The 17698-nt window shown below is 40.4% G+C and overlaps 1 protein-coding gene across 1 annotated transcript in view; it reads right to left on the reverse strand.

Annotated features, from left to right (window-relative positions):
* LOC102291713 (glutamate receptor ionotropic, kainate 2) overlaps positions 1 to 17698 on the reverse strand; it is a gene marked incomplete in the record, with an annotated part of 276324 nt that overhangs the window by 160043 nt on the left and 98583 nt on the right. Inside the window, 1 exon segment of the mRNA XM_014329329.2 lies at positions 8046 to 8227. Within this exon segment, the coding sequence (XP_014184815.2) occupies positions 8046 to 8227 (182 nt within the window).

Genomic DNA, 17698 nt, shown 5'->3' on the forward strand with positions numbered 1-17698 from the left:
GCGTGTTTCTAAGCGATTTGAAGAAAAAGAGCGAACATGTGTAGGTTCAGTCCAGACGGTTCTCATATTTCCTCTTTTTCCGAGGTCGTCATTTAGGAACGTCGTGGGTAGCCGAAAACGTAATATGTTGACGATTTGTCACCTAGCGTAAAATGTTACGCTTTGGGAGTGAGAACGGGTTGGATATAGTGTAAAGTGCTTTGGGGTCCTTAAGCAATAGAAAAGCGCTATACAAATGCAGGCCATTTACCATTTGTTTGGGGCATCTAGAAAAAAGATTGTCTGGAGAAGAAAAGGTGAGTGCTATCGTCGGTCCTGTCTCACCCAACAGTAAGGCATCCTAAGACCATTCATCTGTGGGGTTGCCTCTCATCCAAGGGAGTGGGCTCACTCACAATTTTACCCAAAAACACAGCCATGAATAAAACATCCTCCCACAGGAACGTCTTCCAACCATCCAAGAACAGTCTGGTGAGGAACGATGCCTTTTCCAGCGTGATGGAGCACCGCCCCATAAGGCCACAGTGATGACTTAGAGGCTCGGAGAACAAAACACTGAAATTTTGGGTCCATGGCCAGAAAACTCTTCACACCTTAATCCAATTGACAAATTGTGGTGAACCCCAAAGAGGTAAACAAACATGACATAGAAAAACCCACTAATTTTCACAAACACCAAGCATTATTATAAAAGAATGGGTCACCATCAGTCAGGCCCAGAAGTTGATTGACAGCATGCCAGGGCGAATTGCAGAGGTTATGAAAAAGAAGGGCCAACACTGGTCAAATATCGACTCTTTGCGAAAATGTGATGTAAATGACAATAAAAGCATTTGAAACGTATGAAGTGCTTGTAATTAATAATTATAATACATCACAGAAACAACTCACACAAAGATCTGAAAACACTGAAGCAGCAAACTTTGTGAAAACTAATATTTGTGTCACTCTCAGAACTTTTGGCCATGACTGTATGTATTTATTTACTTACATGATACGTTAGCTGAACATTTCAAGGGTCAAGTTCCTTTATTAGCTAATTTTATCAGCTATTCATTACCAGGTTCAGGCTAGAAAACACTGCATATAACTGAAAATGCCTTTCGTTTAGCTCACTGAATGCATAAAGCCAAATGTTGATACATTTTTCCATTAATAAGTTGTGTTTTGAAAAGAAGTAATATATTTGTAATTGCTAGTTGCATTCAAAGGCTTAGACAAAGACAAAGAGCATAAAACCTGGATATCCGAAACAGAGCTTCTACTAATTCATGGTGAAAAGAGTTAGTATGAGAACAACCCTTGAAGAAATGCAAGCATGTCCAACTGATCATGCATAGACCCATAACATGTTGGACAGATGTTACATCCCATCTGGCCAAGCACCCCTGAAAGTGTGAGAAGGCGTGGTAACGTGCAGAACACAACTCCCACAAAGAGAGGACAAGACGCTTAATGTTCTTTAAATAATGTCACGGCTTTGTAGACAAAGCAGGAAGACATATTTGTATGTGAGCTGCAGACTCCCACATTATGATCTTGTTAATAGTTTTACATCTTCACTGCATGCAAAAGAATTACTCATGACAGATATATCATTACATCTATGTCTGTACAGGCTGTGAGTCATGGTAGTGTAAGGAGCGTGGAATGAAAGTGACTGGACTGTTTCAGTTTCTTGAAGCTGTCGTCAAAGAAGCTTCTTCAGTTCTAAAACCAAATGGTGGAGAGTCCCAGGTATTTAAATCCTACGGGGATTGTCCCTTAACCTCCTAAGACCCGAACTCTTCCACAGCAGCATTTTTAATTTCTCTTTGATATTTGGGCTGATTGGGACCCGATGAATGTAAAAACAAAGAATTACCAGATTTTTCTTTTTACCTTATTTTTTTTTTAAGAAAAACGTATGAGCCACATATGAGGATATTCGTTTAAACTTTCAATAGAACAGTAGCAGTATAATGTCCTCGTACGTGGATATCAGTCCCATGTAGAACATAATTGAGTATTTTGGTCTAAATAACCCAAAATGTGATGTCCACATATGTGGACGCCAGGTCCTAGGAGGTTAAGAGGGTCGTTGACCCACTTTTGAGAATTTGTCTCATCACATAAGCCAAGTTGTGACAAAGGTGTGGGTCATTCTCAGCAGAGGTCTGAGGTGAAACCACTGTGAGCCGTTACCTCATCCCATCATGTGACCTATTGAGATCATCTTGTGCAAAATGTGAGTGGGCATTAAGGGCCTAGAAAGGGATCTCAAAACCTAATTGTTGTTCCATTTGTCTTTTTTCCCCCAAGTTGGTGTCAGACCTTCTTTTCTCTCCATATTCACTGATTTGATGAAGGCCCAGTTGGGATAACCACATGTTGTAAGGGCTTTCTTTGCAGCGTCTGCCTGGTGTTGTAGCATTCTGATTACTCCTAAATTATCTATCCATGAAGCCAGCTAACACACACCAATGAGTTAAACTGCAGGAATGTCTTAAAGACATAAAGACCTGGATGGCCGCTAACTTTCTGCTTCTTAATTCAGATCAAACTGAGGTTATTGTACTCGGCCCTGAAAAGCTTAGAAATATGGTGTCTAACCAGATTCTTACTCTGGATGGCATTACCTTGGCCTCCAGTAACGCTGTGAGGACATGTCGTTCAACGCACATATTAAACAAATATGTAAGACTGCGTTATTCCATTTGCACAACATCTCTAAAATTAGAAATATCCTGTCTCAGAGTGACGCTGAAAAACTAGTTCATGCATTTATTACTTCCAGGCTGGACGACTGTAATTCATTATTATCAGGATGTCCTAAAAACTCCCTGAAAAGCCTTCAGCTGATCCAAAATGCTGCTGCATATTTTGTTCATACTTCATTGGCTTCCCTGATAAATCTAGATTCAAAATTTACATTTTTATAATCACCTATGAGGTCTTGAATAATCAGTCCCCACCTTATCTTAAAGACCTCATAGTACTGGATCACCACCACAGAGCACTTTCAGACTGTTGTGCTTCCTTGGGCTTTTAAAAGTAGAATGGGAGCAGAGCCTTCCCACATGGAAAAGATCTATAAATCTTATAAAGTTTGTATCTGTGTTGTGTGAAGCTTGTATGAAACGCATACAAGAGTGAAAACAGATATAAGATCCCTTGAAAAATTATATAAATGAAACTTGTATGTTTTGGATACTTACTAAATCAATATATGAAAGTGATGAGAAACGAGTAAATCATATAAGCCTTATATGATTCACTATATGAAGCAAGCTAAGGCTGATGCAAGTCTTTTCCTATTTCTTTTCCACATGGGTTCAGCCTCCAGGTCCACTTCTGTGGAACCAGAACATTTTAGGTCTGCTTTTAACATTGGGTCTAAAACTTCCCACAACGGACTGAGTGTTTCTTCTTCACTCAGATTTTTTCACTCACTCAAATTATTTGTTTTCTTTGTATTATCATAGAGTCTTTACCTTACAGTATCAAGCACCTTGAGGCAACTATTGTTGTGATCTGGCACTAAATAAATAATAATTTATTTAATATAAAATAGTATATTATTTAGTTTTTTAAATATAACAAAATCTGGTCAGCGGGGAAAATTTGGTTTGCATCAACTCCATTTTCTATTTTATGCTGAAGTTAACATGAAAATGAGACTTCTGTCACGCTAATACTCAGTATGACTCAGTCTCCCCTCGCCTGCTGTAACAGCCATACATTCTACTAGGAAACAAAATTCAGCAGTGGTAATAACACCTTTACAAAAGTAATGTGTTTCCAAAAAATGAAACTCTACTCTGTATTATTCTGTTATGAGCCGAACTAACTGTGTGGCTATTGGGTTTGGATCATCAGGAGCTGCTTGTATGTGTCTGTGCTGTGTGGTGATGACTGTATACTCCATTTGGGATTACCTACTCCGGTACATAAACAAACCACAGACTACAGCTGTGCACAGAGGATGTATAAGGGGACAGGAAGGGATGATGCTGCTGCTAACAGGTGAGAAACCTTGAGAAACACTCCACAGCTCAGTCTGAAAACCAGCCCAGCCTCAGTGGAGACTCACATAGTACAAAATCCTGGATGTGCCAGAAACGTTTTTCTTTGGGGAAAAGAAAACAAACTAACAGAAAAACACATTCAATGAAATGAAAGTAGCTGTTACACATCAGTATTAACATGATTATAAGGAGAGTCGCTGATATTTCTGGAGTACTTACATTACATTTATATTAACTTAGATTTAAATAACAGTCCAATCACATTTTTTCTCAATCAATTGAAAAACGCAAGAACAACCAAAAACTAACATAACTGGACATTTGTCAAAGCTGGGAAGGCTCCAGGTGATCCAGGAGAGAAGGACAAACTCAGTGATCCCGTACGTGTCAGGGGTGTCAGAAAGGTTGAGACACTCTGTCTCTAAACACCACGTCTCTCTGGTTTTTGAACCCAGAAACACAAACTGGAAGTATTGGTTGCATGGGTATTTGGACACCTTCATTGCTATGAGTCCTTATAACTAATTGGTGAGTCACGTAATGAGAATATCAGACGCTCAAACCTTTCATTACTTGTCATTAGCAGTGATTCTTTCTGACATTATTAATGAAAGGCAACCTTGACCTTCCCCAGCAATCTAGCAGTATGACACTGATTAAAAACCCTGGGAGAGTGACAGAGAACAGGAATTGAATCGTGTCGTCCTCAATATTTTATAAATCTTTCAGGCAGGAGAATTATGAATGCTTGTTAAGTGAGTTACCACAGTCCTGCAGTTTAATTCAATTCTGTGTTATTTATATTAGCAGCTGATGCCGACAGCACCAGTCTGTTTTTACACTGTAAAATCTAATATTCTGTTTAATTAAACATATTAAGTAGACTGAACTCAGTTTTTATCAATTTGTTATTAGAACTCAGTTTAAGTACTTTTTTTCAAAGAGCTGATTAACTCAGGTTATTTGAGTTGACTTAAATTAACTAAGTAAGCTGGAAATTTTTGCTTCTCGTTGCGGAAGGATAAAACGATATGGTTTGAAAATGCCACGTCACTACCTTCCTCCTCCCTCACAGTGTTGCCAACTCCTCAGTAAGGAAAATCACTATTGGCTGTCCTAAAAGTTGCTAAATGATGTACGTTGTAGTAGAGAAACATAACATCATGTAAAGTAAAAAACGTTTATTTAGAACTACAGTTTAAATTTCTTTTAGCAATTATTGTTTTTTTTAATGTCACAATTCCAACCCTGCTCCTTTACCCGGGCTTGGACTGGCAAAAGTGACCCGAAATAGGCGCTCTGGTGGAGTTATAGTGTGTGTGTGTGTGTGTGTTTAAGTGGTTTTAAACCTTGTGATCCACAAAACAGCATAACAGTAAAAGAAGAAATGACTGCAGTACAGTCAGTGCAGGAGCAGCGGCTTCACTCATTCGCTCATTCATTTGCAGTTTGGAGGCATTGGTCCAGTGCTGGCTGGATGTCACTGATAGATAAATATATAAGAGAGTTGGGTTTGATTAGTAGAATCTTTAGTGTTTTACTGATTGAATAATTACTTAGAATCCTGCTGACATATCGGTACAAAAGCTGAGTGTCTGCAAAAGAACAGCTTCCCCCGACTGCTTTTAACCCGTCAGATAGGTGCACATCTGAATTTGAACTGAAAATTGAATCTTTATTTTGAACATGTTAAATATTCTCATATTAAACTCTGTGAACTGCAAAGACAGATTGCCCTCTCTTTTGGGAAGTTGGCCGCAGCCGATTGACCGCAGACTGTGGCTTCCTGGACGGGGGGGGGGTGTCAACCAGTGCTTTAATACAATATAATCATAACTAAAGTTTTTTGGCTGTGATTCCTCAGAGTGGATAAACAAACATGATAACAGGAGACTGCAGTTAGATAAGAGATGAATAAATATTGCAAGGCTGAGTGAGTGAGGGTTGAAATATTGAACCAGAGCAGAGTTGATGACATGTAGAGAAGGTCGCTAGCTGTCGACAGCAGAGGCGTAAGCTCAGTTGAACTGAGCAGAGTCCAGACTGTGCAAACTACACTGGAGCAGAGTCTCAGACCTACAATGGGTTACAGGCCTGAAAAGCAGAAGCGGTGAGGTCAAAGGTTATAGACTAACATACAACAGGGTGGATGAGAAAGAAAGGCTACAGGTCCAGTGAAGAGGAGGTGGACAGTGTGATAAACCTTCACCGTTTCACTTCTATAACTGATTAAAAATGTATTAAAATGTGTTTCTTATTTTGTATTTCTTGTAGCCATGACATGTTTCACAGTTCCTTTCAATACCTACTTTATTTTAACTCATTCGGATACCATAAGTTATCCAAACTTTTTCAAAAAGACCTTCTTCAAAATTAAATCATTTAAAAGCTTCATTTAAGTAAGTGTAGGTTAGTGTTGTTTGTCATACCTGTTGCTTATTATTGGGTCTAAAATACATTTTACATTTACAAAGTAAAACAATAAAACTTTATCTTAAATGCTTTTTTTTTGTCAAACTAGACAAACAACCAAACTTCTAGAGATAACTTTTTCGGGTTGTTTGACACAGTGAAAATGACCCACTCTGGCAGTTTGTGGAGTGGAACTGTGGAATGGGTCTGCTGTCGCAGGCTAGCGAGCCTGGAAGTGGAAAGAGATGAAGTGGTTGAGAGGTGCCAAATTCCACCATTCCCGCCTCCCTCCACAGAGATGACCATCTCACAGCCCTGGATGTTGCTGCATTGCAACAGTGGTTTGCAGATGCCCAGACTATAATAATAATAATAATGGAGTGGATTTATATAGCGCTTTTCAAGGCACCCAAAGCACTTTACAATGCCACTATTCATTCACTCTCACACACTGGTGGAGGCAGCTACGGTTGTAGCCACAGCTGCCCTGGGGCAGACTGACAGAAGCGAGGCTGCCATGTCGTACCATCGGCCCCTCTGGCCATCACCAGTAGGTGAAGTGTCTTGCCCAAGGATACAACGACCGAGACAGATAGAACTGGGGATCGAACCAGCAACCTTCCGGTTACAAGCTCATCTTGTAACCGGTCGCCCAGGACTACAACTTTATCCTAATGCAACACTGCCCAAAAGCAATGCAAAGAATTTGAAGTGTGGAAATACTGGAACCAGCTCACAAACATCAATACAGTTTTAAATACATCAAAATAAACTATTGTTTACATTGTGATGGCTGCAGTTACAGCCACACATCGTGGGTAGCATCTACCAAACATCACAGCGCTACAATAGAGACTCTTACATCACACTACACTTATATTTGTCTTTCTTTAAATATAGGATTTAATTTACAGGATAGTAAAGAATTGGTTTTAGTTTAGAATTAATTTATTTCTACAATCACATTATACTGTATTCTCAGTTTATTTGCACAATGACTGAAACTAGCACCACTGAATGAACAATGGGCTGTGAGGTCATTTCCTTGAATCTGTGTTGTGCCATCCGCCTCCCCAGAGGTTGTTTGGTTTCTCCGATGTATGAATCCTGGGAATCCTCCTGGCACTTAAGAGTGTACACTACGTTACTCTATTACCGATCAACAAAGCTGCAGTCAGCTGAGACTGAAGAAGTCCCCTGATGATGATGATTCTGAGAACATCCAGATGAACAGAATCAACCTTTTGGGATAGTTTCAGTCAGGTTTTTGTGTGTTTTCCCCCTTTTTCTGTCTTTGTGGGCTGATCAGTCACTATTTAAGTTTGCCCTTTGTCTCGTTGGGGTAGGTCAGTTTGTTTGGGGTAGCAGTGTTGTTTGTTGAGTTCAGTTACTCTGATATCTTTTATGGGCCCAAGATTTAGATTTTTTGGTTTAATTTAAGTTTGTTTTTCAACTCTAAGCTGTGCCTGACTTTGCTTTACTGCTCGTCCATCACAACATACAAGTTGAAATTGCAGGACAGACTTATTTTAAACTGTTCAGCTGTTACTCAGTTGGTTAGGAACTGAGAGTTTTTGTGGTTATTTTATTTAGAAGAGGACAAAATACAACAACAAATATTCGTACCTGCTTCAGTATCCCAGCAGCCATTTCGTGGCCACAGTCAAAGATAATATGAAACTCCTTTCCCCTTTTCATCTCCTTTAAGAGTGGCTTTGCATCCTTGGTTTCTGCAGGCAGCTGCCGGATCTTTAACCGGATGTTGTACCGTGAAGGCGCCTTTATAAGCTCTTGCAAACGAATCAGACCTGTGAGAAAAAGCAGAAAAACAACACACATTTGAACAGTTTTGTTCCTCCGCTATTTGCAGACGTCCATGAGGACGATCTATTTTCCAAAAGGACATTTTAAATGTATGTATCTTTCCACAATAACTGTGGTTACAACTTTATCTAATTGATTTGGCAGCAGCAGTTATAATCAGAGCAAGAATAAGAAAGCTGCAGGGATGTTTCTATTGGCAGTTCTTTCTAGTGTCGTGCATTTCTCTTCAAAATCTTTTTCTTTCAGCATCGTTGTATTTCCCTCTCAGTCTCTCTGTCTTTCACAGTGCATCAGCCCACATCACAGCAAGATCAGTGTACTTTAATCCAAACACCACATACAGTGGGGCAAAAAAGTATTTAGTCAACCACCAATTGTGCAAGTTCCCCCACCTAAAATGATGACAGAGGTCAGTAATTTGCACCAGAGGTACACTTCAACTGTGAGAGACAGAATGTGAAAAAAAAATCCATGAATCCACATGGTAGGATTTGTAAAGAATTTATTCGTAAATCAGGGTGGAAAATAAGTATTTGGTCACCTCAAACAAGGAAAATCTCTGGCTCTCACAGACCTGTAACGTCTTCTGTAAGAAGCTTTTCTGTCCCCCACTCGTTACCTGTATGAATGGCACCTGTTTGAACTCATCATCTGTATAAAAGACACCTGTCCACAGCCTCAAACAGTCAGACTCCAAACTCCGCCATGGCCAAGACCAAAGAGCTTTCGAAGGACACCAGGAAAAGTATTGTAGACCTGCACCAGACTGGGAAGAGTGAATCTACAATAGGCAAGCAGCTTGGTGTGAAAAAATCAACTGTGGGAGCAATCATCAGAAAATGGAAGACATACAAGACCACTGATAATCTCCCTCGATCTGGGGCTCCACGCAAGATCTCATCCCGTGGGGTCAAAATGATCATGAGAACGGTGAGCAAAGATCCCAGAACCACACGGGGGGACCTGGTGAATGACCTGCAGAGAGCTGGGACCAAAGTAACAAAGGTCACCATCAGTAACACACTACAACGGCAGGGAATCAAATCCCGCAGTGCCAGACGTGTTCCGCTGCTGAAGCCAGTGCATGTCCAGGCCCGTCTGAAGTTTGCCAGAGAGCACATGGATGATACAGCAGAGGATTGGGAGAATGTCATGTGGTCAGATGAAACCAAAGTAGAACTTTTTGGTATAAACTCAACTCGTCGTGTTTGGAGGAAGAAGAATACTGAGTTGCATCCCAAGAACACCATACCTACTGTGAAGCATGGGGGTGGAAACATCATGCTATGGGGCTGTTTTTCTGCCAAGGGGACAGGACGACTGATCCGTGTTAAGGACAGAATGAATGGGGCCATGTATCGTGAGATTTTGAGCCAAAACCTCCTTCCATCAGTGAGAACTTTGAAGATGAAACGAGGCTGGGTCTTCCAACATGACAATGATCCAAAACACACCGCCCGGGCAACAAAGGAGTGGCTCCGTAAGAAGCATTTGAAAGTCCTGGAGTGGCCTAGCCAGTCTCCAGACCTCAACCCCATAGAAAATCTGTGGCGGGAGTTGAAAGTCCGTGTTGCTCGGCGACAGCCCCAAAACATCACTGCTCTCGAGAAGATCTGCATGGAGGAATGGGCCAAAATACCAGCTACTGTGTGTGCAAACCTGGTAAAGACCTATAGTAAACGTTTGACCTCTGTTATTGCCAACAAAGGTTATGTTACAAAGTATTGAGTTGTATTTTTGTTATTGACCAAATACTTATTTTCCACCCTGATTTACAATAAATTCTTTACAAATCCTACCATGTGGATTCATGGATTTTTTTTTCACATTCTGTCTCTCACAGTTGAAGTGTACCTCTGGTGCAAATTACTGACCTCTGTCATCATTTTAGGTGGGGGAACTTGCACAATCGGTGGCTGACTAAATACTTTTTTGCCCCACTGTATATTCGTACACATCAGTACTGCGTGTAACAGTCTTCATGCATCATGAATGAAATCATAAATGTCATACATGTAAATTCAACCAGTTTTCAACTGAAGCATAAACATCTCTTGTTTTTCACATAGTGAAAACATGTTTGGCGTTTTCAGGACCTCTGATTTTGTTGTTGTTGCCTGAAGTTTTGGGGCACGTTTGTGTTCTTCATTATTACTGTATTACTTTGGCAGATTATTTATTATAATTATTACCCATCCGTGCATCCTCTCCTACTTATCCAGTCCAGCCTCACCCAGCTCCCATAGGATGGCAGGCAGGGACCTAACAGATCAGCAGCTTGTTGCAGAGCTAACACAGAGAGCCGGACAATCATTCACCATCACATTCAGAGGCACCGATCAAACAAACAGCACTAACTGCTTGTCTCTGTACTGTGGAAGTAACCCGGAGTTTTACAACATGCATTTCAACTCATAACAGCAAAGTCTGGTAGTTATCCACTCAAGCTTCAGTTTTGTTGTATTTTTATCAGTTTACTTTGTCAAGTGCTGATGAACGTTTCTGTGGAGTAAAGAGTTTACTTAAGAGAAAAGCTTTTTCACTGAAACAGAGCAAATCTGCAAGATATCATGATAGAAATAGGTTTTTAATAAAGGGTCTTTTTAACATTAATGGTAATGTATACTCAGAGTCGATCACTCCTCATTAGAAGGACACAAGCATTAACCCCCACGGTGTGAAGGGTTAGCTAACAGGGACAGAAAGAGCTGAGTGTTAAATTGCTATACGCTGACACAGCAAAGTTTCAGACAGGACGCTTGGCTTTGGTATGATAACAGACTTTATTGTGTCAGTTAAAGCAGACATCAGCATGAAAATAAACTGGTCACAACTGTAAGGTAGCACCTTGTGTTAGAGGGGTCTGGGTTGATAATTACAGCTGCTTAGATAAATCTGAACCAGTTACAGGCTGTTTCCAGTCCAGTCGATGTTGGTTTCTTTCAACCACAACCATAATTCTTCTGAACATTAACCAAGTACATTTTGTGCTTGGTTATGCCAAATTACTTCATTTAATATGCATGACCTGCTTTCTTTCTTTCCCTCTGTTGCCCACCTGTACAACCTGGTGTAAACAATACCAAATATTAGGCTGCTATCCTGAAGAAGGGGCTGCAGAGCTGGAGTTAAGCAAAGAAGTAAGAACCTTTGGGAATGTGAGACAATGAGATGACTGGGCGTATGTGCTTCACAGAAACATGGCTGCTTCCACAGTGCAGCAGCACCTCGCTTCAGAACGTTTTGGTCAGATAGAGATGTTCATTTGAGGGGCAGGAACAAAAGATTAAAACTGTTAGTTACTGAAAGTCATGCAATCCTGGATATGTTACTATGAAGGAACATTTCTGCAATATTGCACTGATAGCTTTAACAATACCTCCACATTACTTGCAGAGGCAATTCTCATTAGTCATTGTTATTGTTGGCTTCTTGTTTAATGACAGTCTGTATCCATAAAGGTTTTTGTGAGTTTGACAATTGAGCCTTAAAGACCCTTCAGGACTGCTTTGAATCTACATGTGGAGAAGATATCATCTGTTTGACTGGATGGATCACAGACTATATTAAATTCAGCAAAAATGCCACTGGAACTGTATGTTGCCTGTGAACAACATCCTTGAAAGAGTAGTTGTCAAACAGCTAACAGATCATCTGCAGAGGTTTATTTGAAGAGTTTCAGTCAGGTTTCAGAGCTCAGCACAGCACAGAAACAGCTTTAGTGAAGGTTACAAATGATCTTCTTATGACCTCTGACAGTGGACTCATCTCTGTGCTTGTCCTGCTAGACCTCAGTGCAGCGTTCGATACTGTCGACCATAATATCCTATTAGAGCGATTAGAACATGCTGTAGGTATTACAGGTACTGCGCTGCAGTGGTTTGTATCATATCTATCTAATAGACTCCAGTTTGTGCATGTAAATGGAGAGTCCTCTTCACACACTGAGGTTAATTATGGAGTTCCACAGGGTTCAGTGCTAGGACCAATTCTGTTTACATTATACATGCTTCCCTTAGGCAGCATCATTAGAAGACATAGCATACATTTACACTGCTATGCAGATGACACCCAGCTCTATCTGTCCATGAAGCCAGATAACAGACACCAATTCAATTAAATTTTTTGAATCCAGAATTCAAAATCCTGCTCCTCACATACAAGGTCTTAAATAATCAGGCCCCATCTTATCTTAATGACCTTGTAGTACCATATCACCCTATTAGAGCACTTCGCTCTCGCTCTGCAGGCCTACTTGTTGTTCCTAGAGTATTTAAAAGTAGAATGGGAGGCAGAGCCTTCAGTTTTCAGGCCCCTCTTCTGTGGAACCAGCTTCCAGTTTGGATTCAGGAGACAGACACTATCTCTACTTTCAAGATTAGGCTTCGAACTTTCCTTTTTGCTAAAGCATATAGTTAGGGCTGGACCAGGTGACCCTGAATCCTCCCTTAGTTATGCTGCAATAGACGTAGGCTGCCGGGGGATTCCCATGATGCATTGAGTTTTTCCTTTCCAGTCACCTTTCTCACTCACTATGTGTTAACAGACCTCTCTGCATTGAATCATATCTGTTATTAACCTCTGTCTCTCTTCCACAGCATGTCTTTATCCTGTCTTCCTTCTCTCACCCCAACCAATCACAGCAGATGGCCCCGCCCATCCCTGAGCCTGGTTCTGCCGGAGGTTTCTTCCTGTTAAAAGGGAGTTTTTCCTTCCCACTGTCGCCAAAGTGCTTGCTCATAGGGGGTCATATGATTGTTGGGTTTTTCTCTCTATGTATTATTGTAGGGTCTACTGTAGAATATAAAGCACCTTGAGGCGACTGCTGTTGTGATTTGGCGCTGTGTAAATAAAATTGAATTGAATTGAACAACAAGCCCTGAATCAACAGTGACCAGTGCTAAATAGAAAGATGAAAGCCTTCAGGTCTGGGGACAAGGAAAACCTAAGGAGAGTGTAGCATGGCATAAAAATGAAGGTAAAGAAACCTCAGGTCTGCTACAGGATCACCAGGGCATAAATGGATAGGGGAGGAGCCAACAGACAGCCTGGAGTCAGTTAGATATACATAAGCTTTTTTTTTTTCAGTATGCTGCCCCTACTACAAAGCCTTGGTGTTCTCCCCTTCTTCTAACCAAGTGGTGGTGTAGAAGGTCCCTGAACATAGATTATTTCGATGACCCTCCACACTACTTACCTGACAGGCAGTGGTGCACTTTTTCTAAGAGACTTTTTCAGCATGGGGGCATATTGAAGAAATCTTTCATATTTCATGAAGTGCCTCTTTACAATGCCACACATCTGTCTGGCAGAGCATTCTCTGTCCTCTCATGTTAACATTTTATTTGAATCTCAGCTGTTAACATGCATTACCTTCAAGCCACGTTATTGCACTGCACTGTCCACTACATTGTACTGCTACGCTGAGCTGCTTTAATTTGTCAGGGTGTCATTTACATGAATTTTCTTTTTAGCTTGAGATATTTAGATATTTGGTCATATTCTTTTTTTGCTGAGCTACATTTTAACTACTGAAACAAAGAGATTTTCATAGTGTGATTGGACTGGGAGTGAGCTGTGCTGCATACAGGGTGTCGTTATAGAGCAGACTTGTTGGCTTGACTCAGTCTGTGCTGTGTGCTGGCAACGTGCCATCATGAACTAAATCAGAGTTGATGTCTGGCACACTTCTTATTCAGATATCAAAAAGCATGTGATAATAGGATGGCTAGTGGCACAGAATACAGATTGCAGTCTGGAAAATGAGGTTGGAATTTTTTCATGCATGCACATTCAAACTTAATGTGGAGAACCAACAACAGTTTATGCATTTACTTTTTGACGATACACTAGATAAACTAAACTAAATCACAGAATATAACTAAATGCTATAATAAAAAGTGGATTTAGAGAAAAAAATAAATTAAAACCAACCTGGGTCTGTGTTGTGTTCATGCTATAAATAGTCACATTTTGATCAAATCTCTGTGACACCTGCACAAAAAAGGGAAAAAAACAGAATAGCTCCATTCTAATTTGTGATCTGTCACAAATATTGGAAGTCCCCATGGACCTATATTCCAACCTCACAACTGTTTTCATATGGAGCTATTTTCATTATCATACTCTAAGTTCTTACTTTACATTGGTCTCATTGCTCATTAAGGAAAAGTTATTTTGTAAAAATGATTCTACCTTAACTGTATCTTGAACTTTTTTCTTTGCTTTAAATGGAGGAGTGTTTAATTATTTAGTGTTATTATTATTAGTAGTAGAAGTAATATTGTTGTTGTTGTTGTTGTTGTTGTTGCTAGCTTTCATTAAGTCAAACATGATGTCACCCCCAGAGTGTTGACCTGTGAGACACTGGTATGGACAGAAATCTGTGCCATCAGAAACTGAATTTGAATAAGTTAAATTTGAATTTGAATTGCTCAGATTGAATCTGAATTGTAACTTGAATAAATGCTTTTGAAAACTGAATTTGAATTAGTCTAATTTGAAATTGAATTTATGGTTTGAAAATGATCATCACTAAATTGAAATTGAATTTTATATTTTGAAAATGAATTGATTTGCTTTTAAACTGCATTTTATCTTTTTAAAAAATCAGCTCTCGAATTTCAGTTTCACTTCTCACCATTCAGTTTCAGTTCCAAAATCAGTTTTTTGGAACTTACATCCGGTTCTGGTTCAAGCGCAGATTAATAGAACTACGTTTTACTAGCGGACCGAAAGTGTTACCGACGGGAATCTACAGCGTCTTGAGCTGAATTAAGACTTCAGAAGTCATTCGTCATGTCGAATGACCAGCGGATAAACTTTCAGGTTGGTAATAAATGTATTACATGCATAAGAACAAGCGTCATGTTAACAAATGATAGCCGTAAGGTAACTTTTATGCTTATTGTAGCTGCTAGCTAAAAACGCTAATTTAGCGTAGTTTAACCTGAATTCAGCTTTGACAACAAATATGATCGACTGTTTCTAGTAGAATTCCAGTTGTCATCTTGGACCCTCTCAGAGTACCCCCTCTGTATGCTTGCAGAGACCCCTGCAGTAGGGAAACATGCAAAACAGTGTCCAAACCTTTGTATTTTAGCTTTATTTATGCCTTACACAGCATCCCAACTCTTTAGCTAACTTAATAACTTTAGCTAAAGTGAATAGTTAGTGCAGGGGTGCCCAATCCCGGTCCTCGAGAGCTACCGTCCTGCAGCTTTTAGATGCATCCCTACTCCAACACAGCTGAATCAAATGGTTTGATTACCTCTTCAGCATGCCATCGTGTTTGGCAAAGGCCTGATAACAAGCCATTCATTTGATTCAGCTGTGTTGGAGTAGGGATGCATCTAAAAGCTGCAGGATAGTAGTAGTAGTAGCTCTCGAGGACTGGGATTGGGCAGCCCTGAGTTAGTGTAATTCATTAGTGCAGCATTACTCGCTGCACTGTACAGCATACACCACATTGTTAAGTTTGTGTTTTGGCGTTTTGTCTTTCGGGTGAACCAGTTTTTGTCTGAGCGTGTTGCTGGGTCTGAAATACACCGGGATGTCATGCTTGCAAGCATGACAAGCAAGACTGATGGAGAATCAGTCCTGTTGTAGGCATTACCTCTTCCAGCAAAGAGGCTGTCTACAGCTTGATGATGGAACCACCTGCTCAGCATCTCCAAAGTTTAGTTCTTGTTTATTATTTATTCATACAAAGTAATGTGGTATTTGGTATAATTGTATCAGCCTGGTGCTGGCTGTAATTGCAGATGAAGCAGCGCAGCAGACAGCTTGAGTGGTTTGGGCTCACAGATGGTACCAGTGGTCTTTCTTCAGAAGAACTACCACAAATGATGAGTCCATCTCACCACCTTGACTGATACTCTTCTGCACTGCACAGAGGAAATCAGCCGACCAAAGTTTGTTCAGTGCTGTCTAACGAAAGATATATATTTCACATCTTCTATGCTGACAGATATTTTTCTCTTGACAGGCCCTGTAGAGGTTTTGACAAAGCAGAGAAAAATACTACACTTCCCCAAAAGGGCATCTGATCCATCGTCAGAGGCAGCAGGTAAACCATCCAAAGCTAAAGAAGAAATAGTTGTGAGTCGTAGAGTTTAATGTTCTTTTTACAAAAGCATAGAAGGAGGCCCCGAGGCAAACCCAGGATACACTGGAGAAATTGTATCGCTCTGCTGGCCTTGGAAGGCCTTAGTGTTCTCCTGGACAAGCTGGAGGAGGTGGCTGGGGAGAGGGAGGTCTGGGCTTCTCTGCTTAGGCTGGTGCCCCTGTGACCTGGCCCGGATAGGGGGAAGAAGATAGATGGATGCATGTTGTACATAGTTATTATAAAAAAGGAAAAAACAATGGAAGAAATTGATTTTAATTGTTAGTCTGCTGCTACAATTGCTGACTGTGACCTCAGAGAGCAACTGGTCTGCAAAACTAGAATTGGACTGAGGGAAGGAGCAGTCTTCATCCAGCTTCAAAGAACGTACCCAGGTGAAGTGATGTAGATCAGTGGATAAATGTGTCTCCTTTCAAGTGCAGTCACTCTAAGCACATGTCAGTCCCTTTCTAACTACCTGGTTACTTCCTGCCAGTTATTTTGGAAACCATGCAGTAACATGACCTAACACTGTGTCCTCTTGTCCCCTCAATGTTGAAGAAGATGACATTTCAAGGAGTCTTAAAGACAAGGGAAGACTGGCAGAGAAAAGAACACTCCGTACCAGGAAAGCCTGCATAAGAAAAACTGTAGCACGGCATCTCCATCAATGTCAGTGAAAGCCTGTTGTGACAGATTTTCTCATCCAGAGTTTTAAACAGCTGGAAAGAAAACTAGACCAGTGTACTGTGATGTTTCACCAGCATCAGGCAGACACTTGTCCTCCTATTCGTGGTTACATCACCAGAGATGACCAATGGCATCCTCAGGACATCCCCTTATCATGTACTGAACATTAGATCACAGCAAGATTACAGCAAGAGCAACTAAGAGTGTAAAAATCTGAGTATGACTGTTTTTCTGCTTTGTTATTATTAGTGGATATTTTGCATGTTTTGTCATTAACTTTTTTACTGTCATTTGTTACTAACAAAGTTCACCAAACTCAGATTACACTCTGTATGTGTTTTCATCTTTACGAGCTGCGCTGTGATTGGAGATCATTTATCTGAGCGGGACCAAACCCTAACCTGCATGGACTGAAAAGCTGTTAAACCTAAACAAGAGGTCCCAGCATATAAGAAAAGAAATGTCTTAGAAAGTGTTGACTCAGTGACTTTATAAAAGCTTTAAGTATTCCAGGTAGAGGTTGAAGTCCTTTTCTTATTTATTTTCTAATCACCAGTCTTTCTGTATTCCTCTCAGTTTATTTGTTGCCTTTGTCAGTTCTTTCTCTTTTGTGGCTAATTGTAACCCTGGGTCCCCTGCCACGTTGCTTTAGGTTTTTCAG

Source organism: Haplochromis burtoni, unplaced genomic scaffold (assembly GCF_018398535.1).
Source record: "Haplochromis burtoni strain Fernald_Lab_line unplaced genomic scaffold, NCSU_Asbu1 Contig_529, whole genome shotgun sequence".
NCBI classification, from domain to species: domain Eukaryota; kingdom Metazoa; phylum Chordata; class Actinopteri; order Cichliformes; family Cichlidae; genus Haplochromis; species Haplochromis burtoni.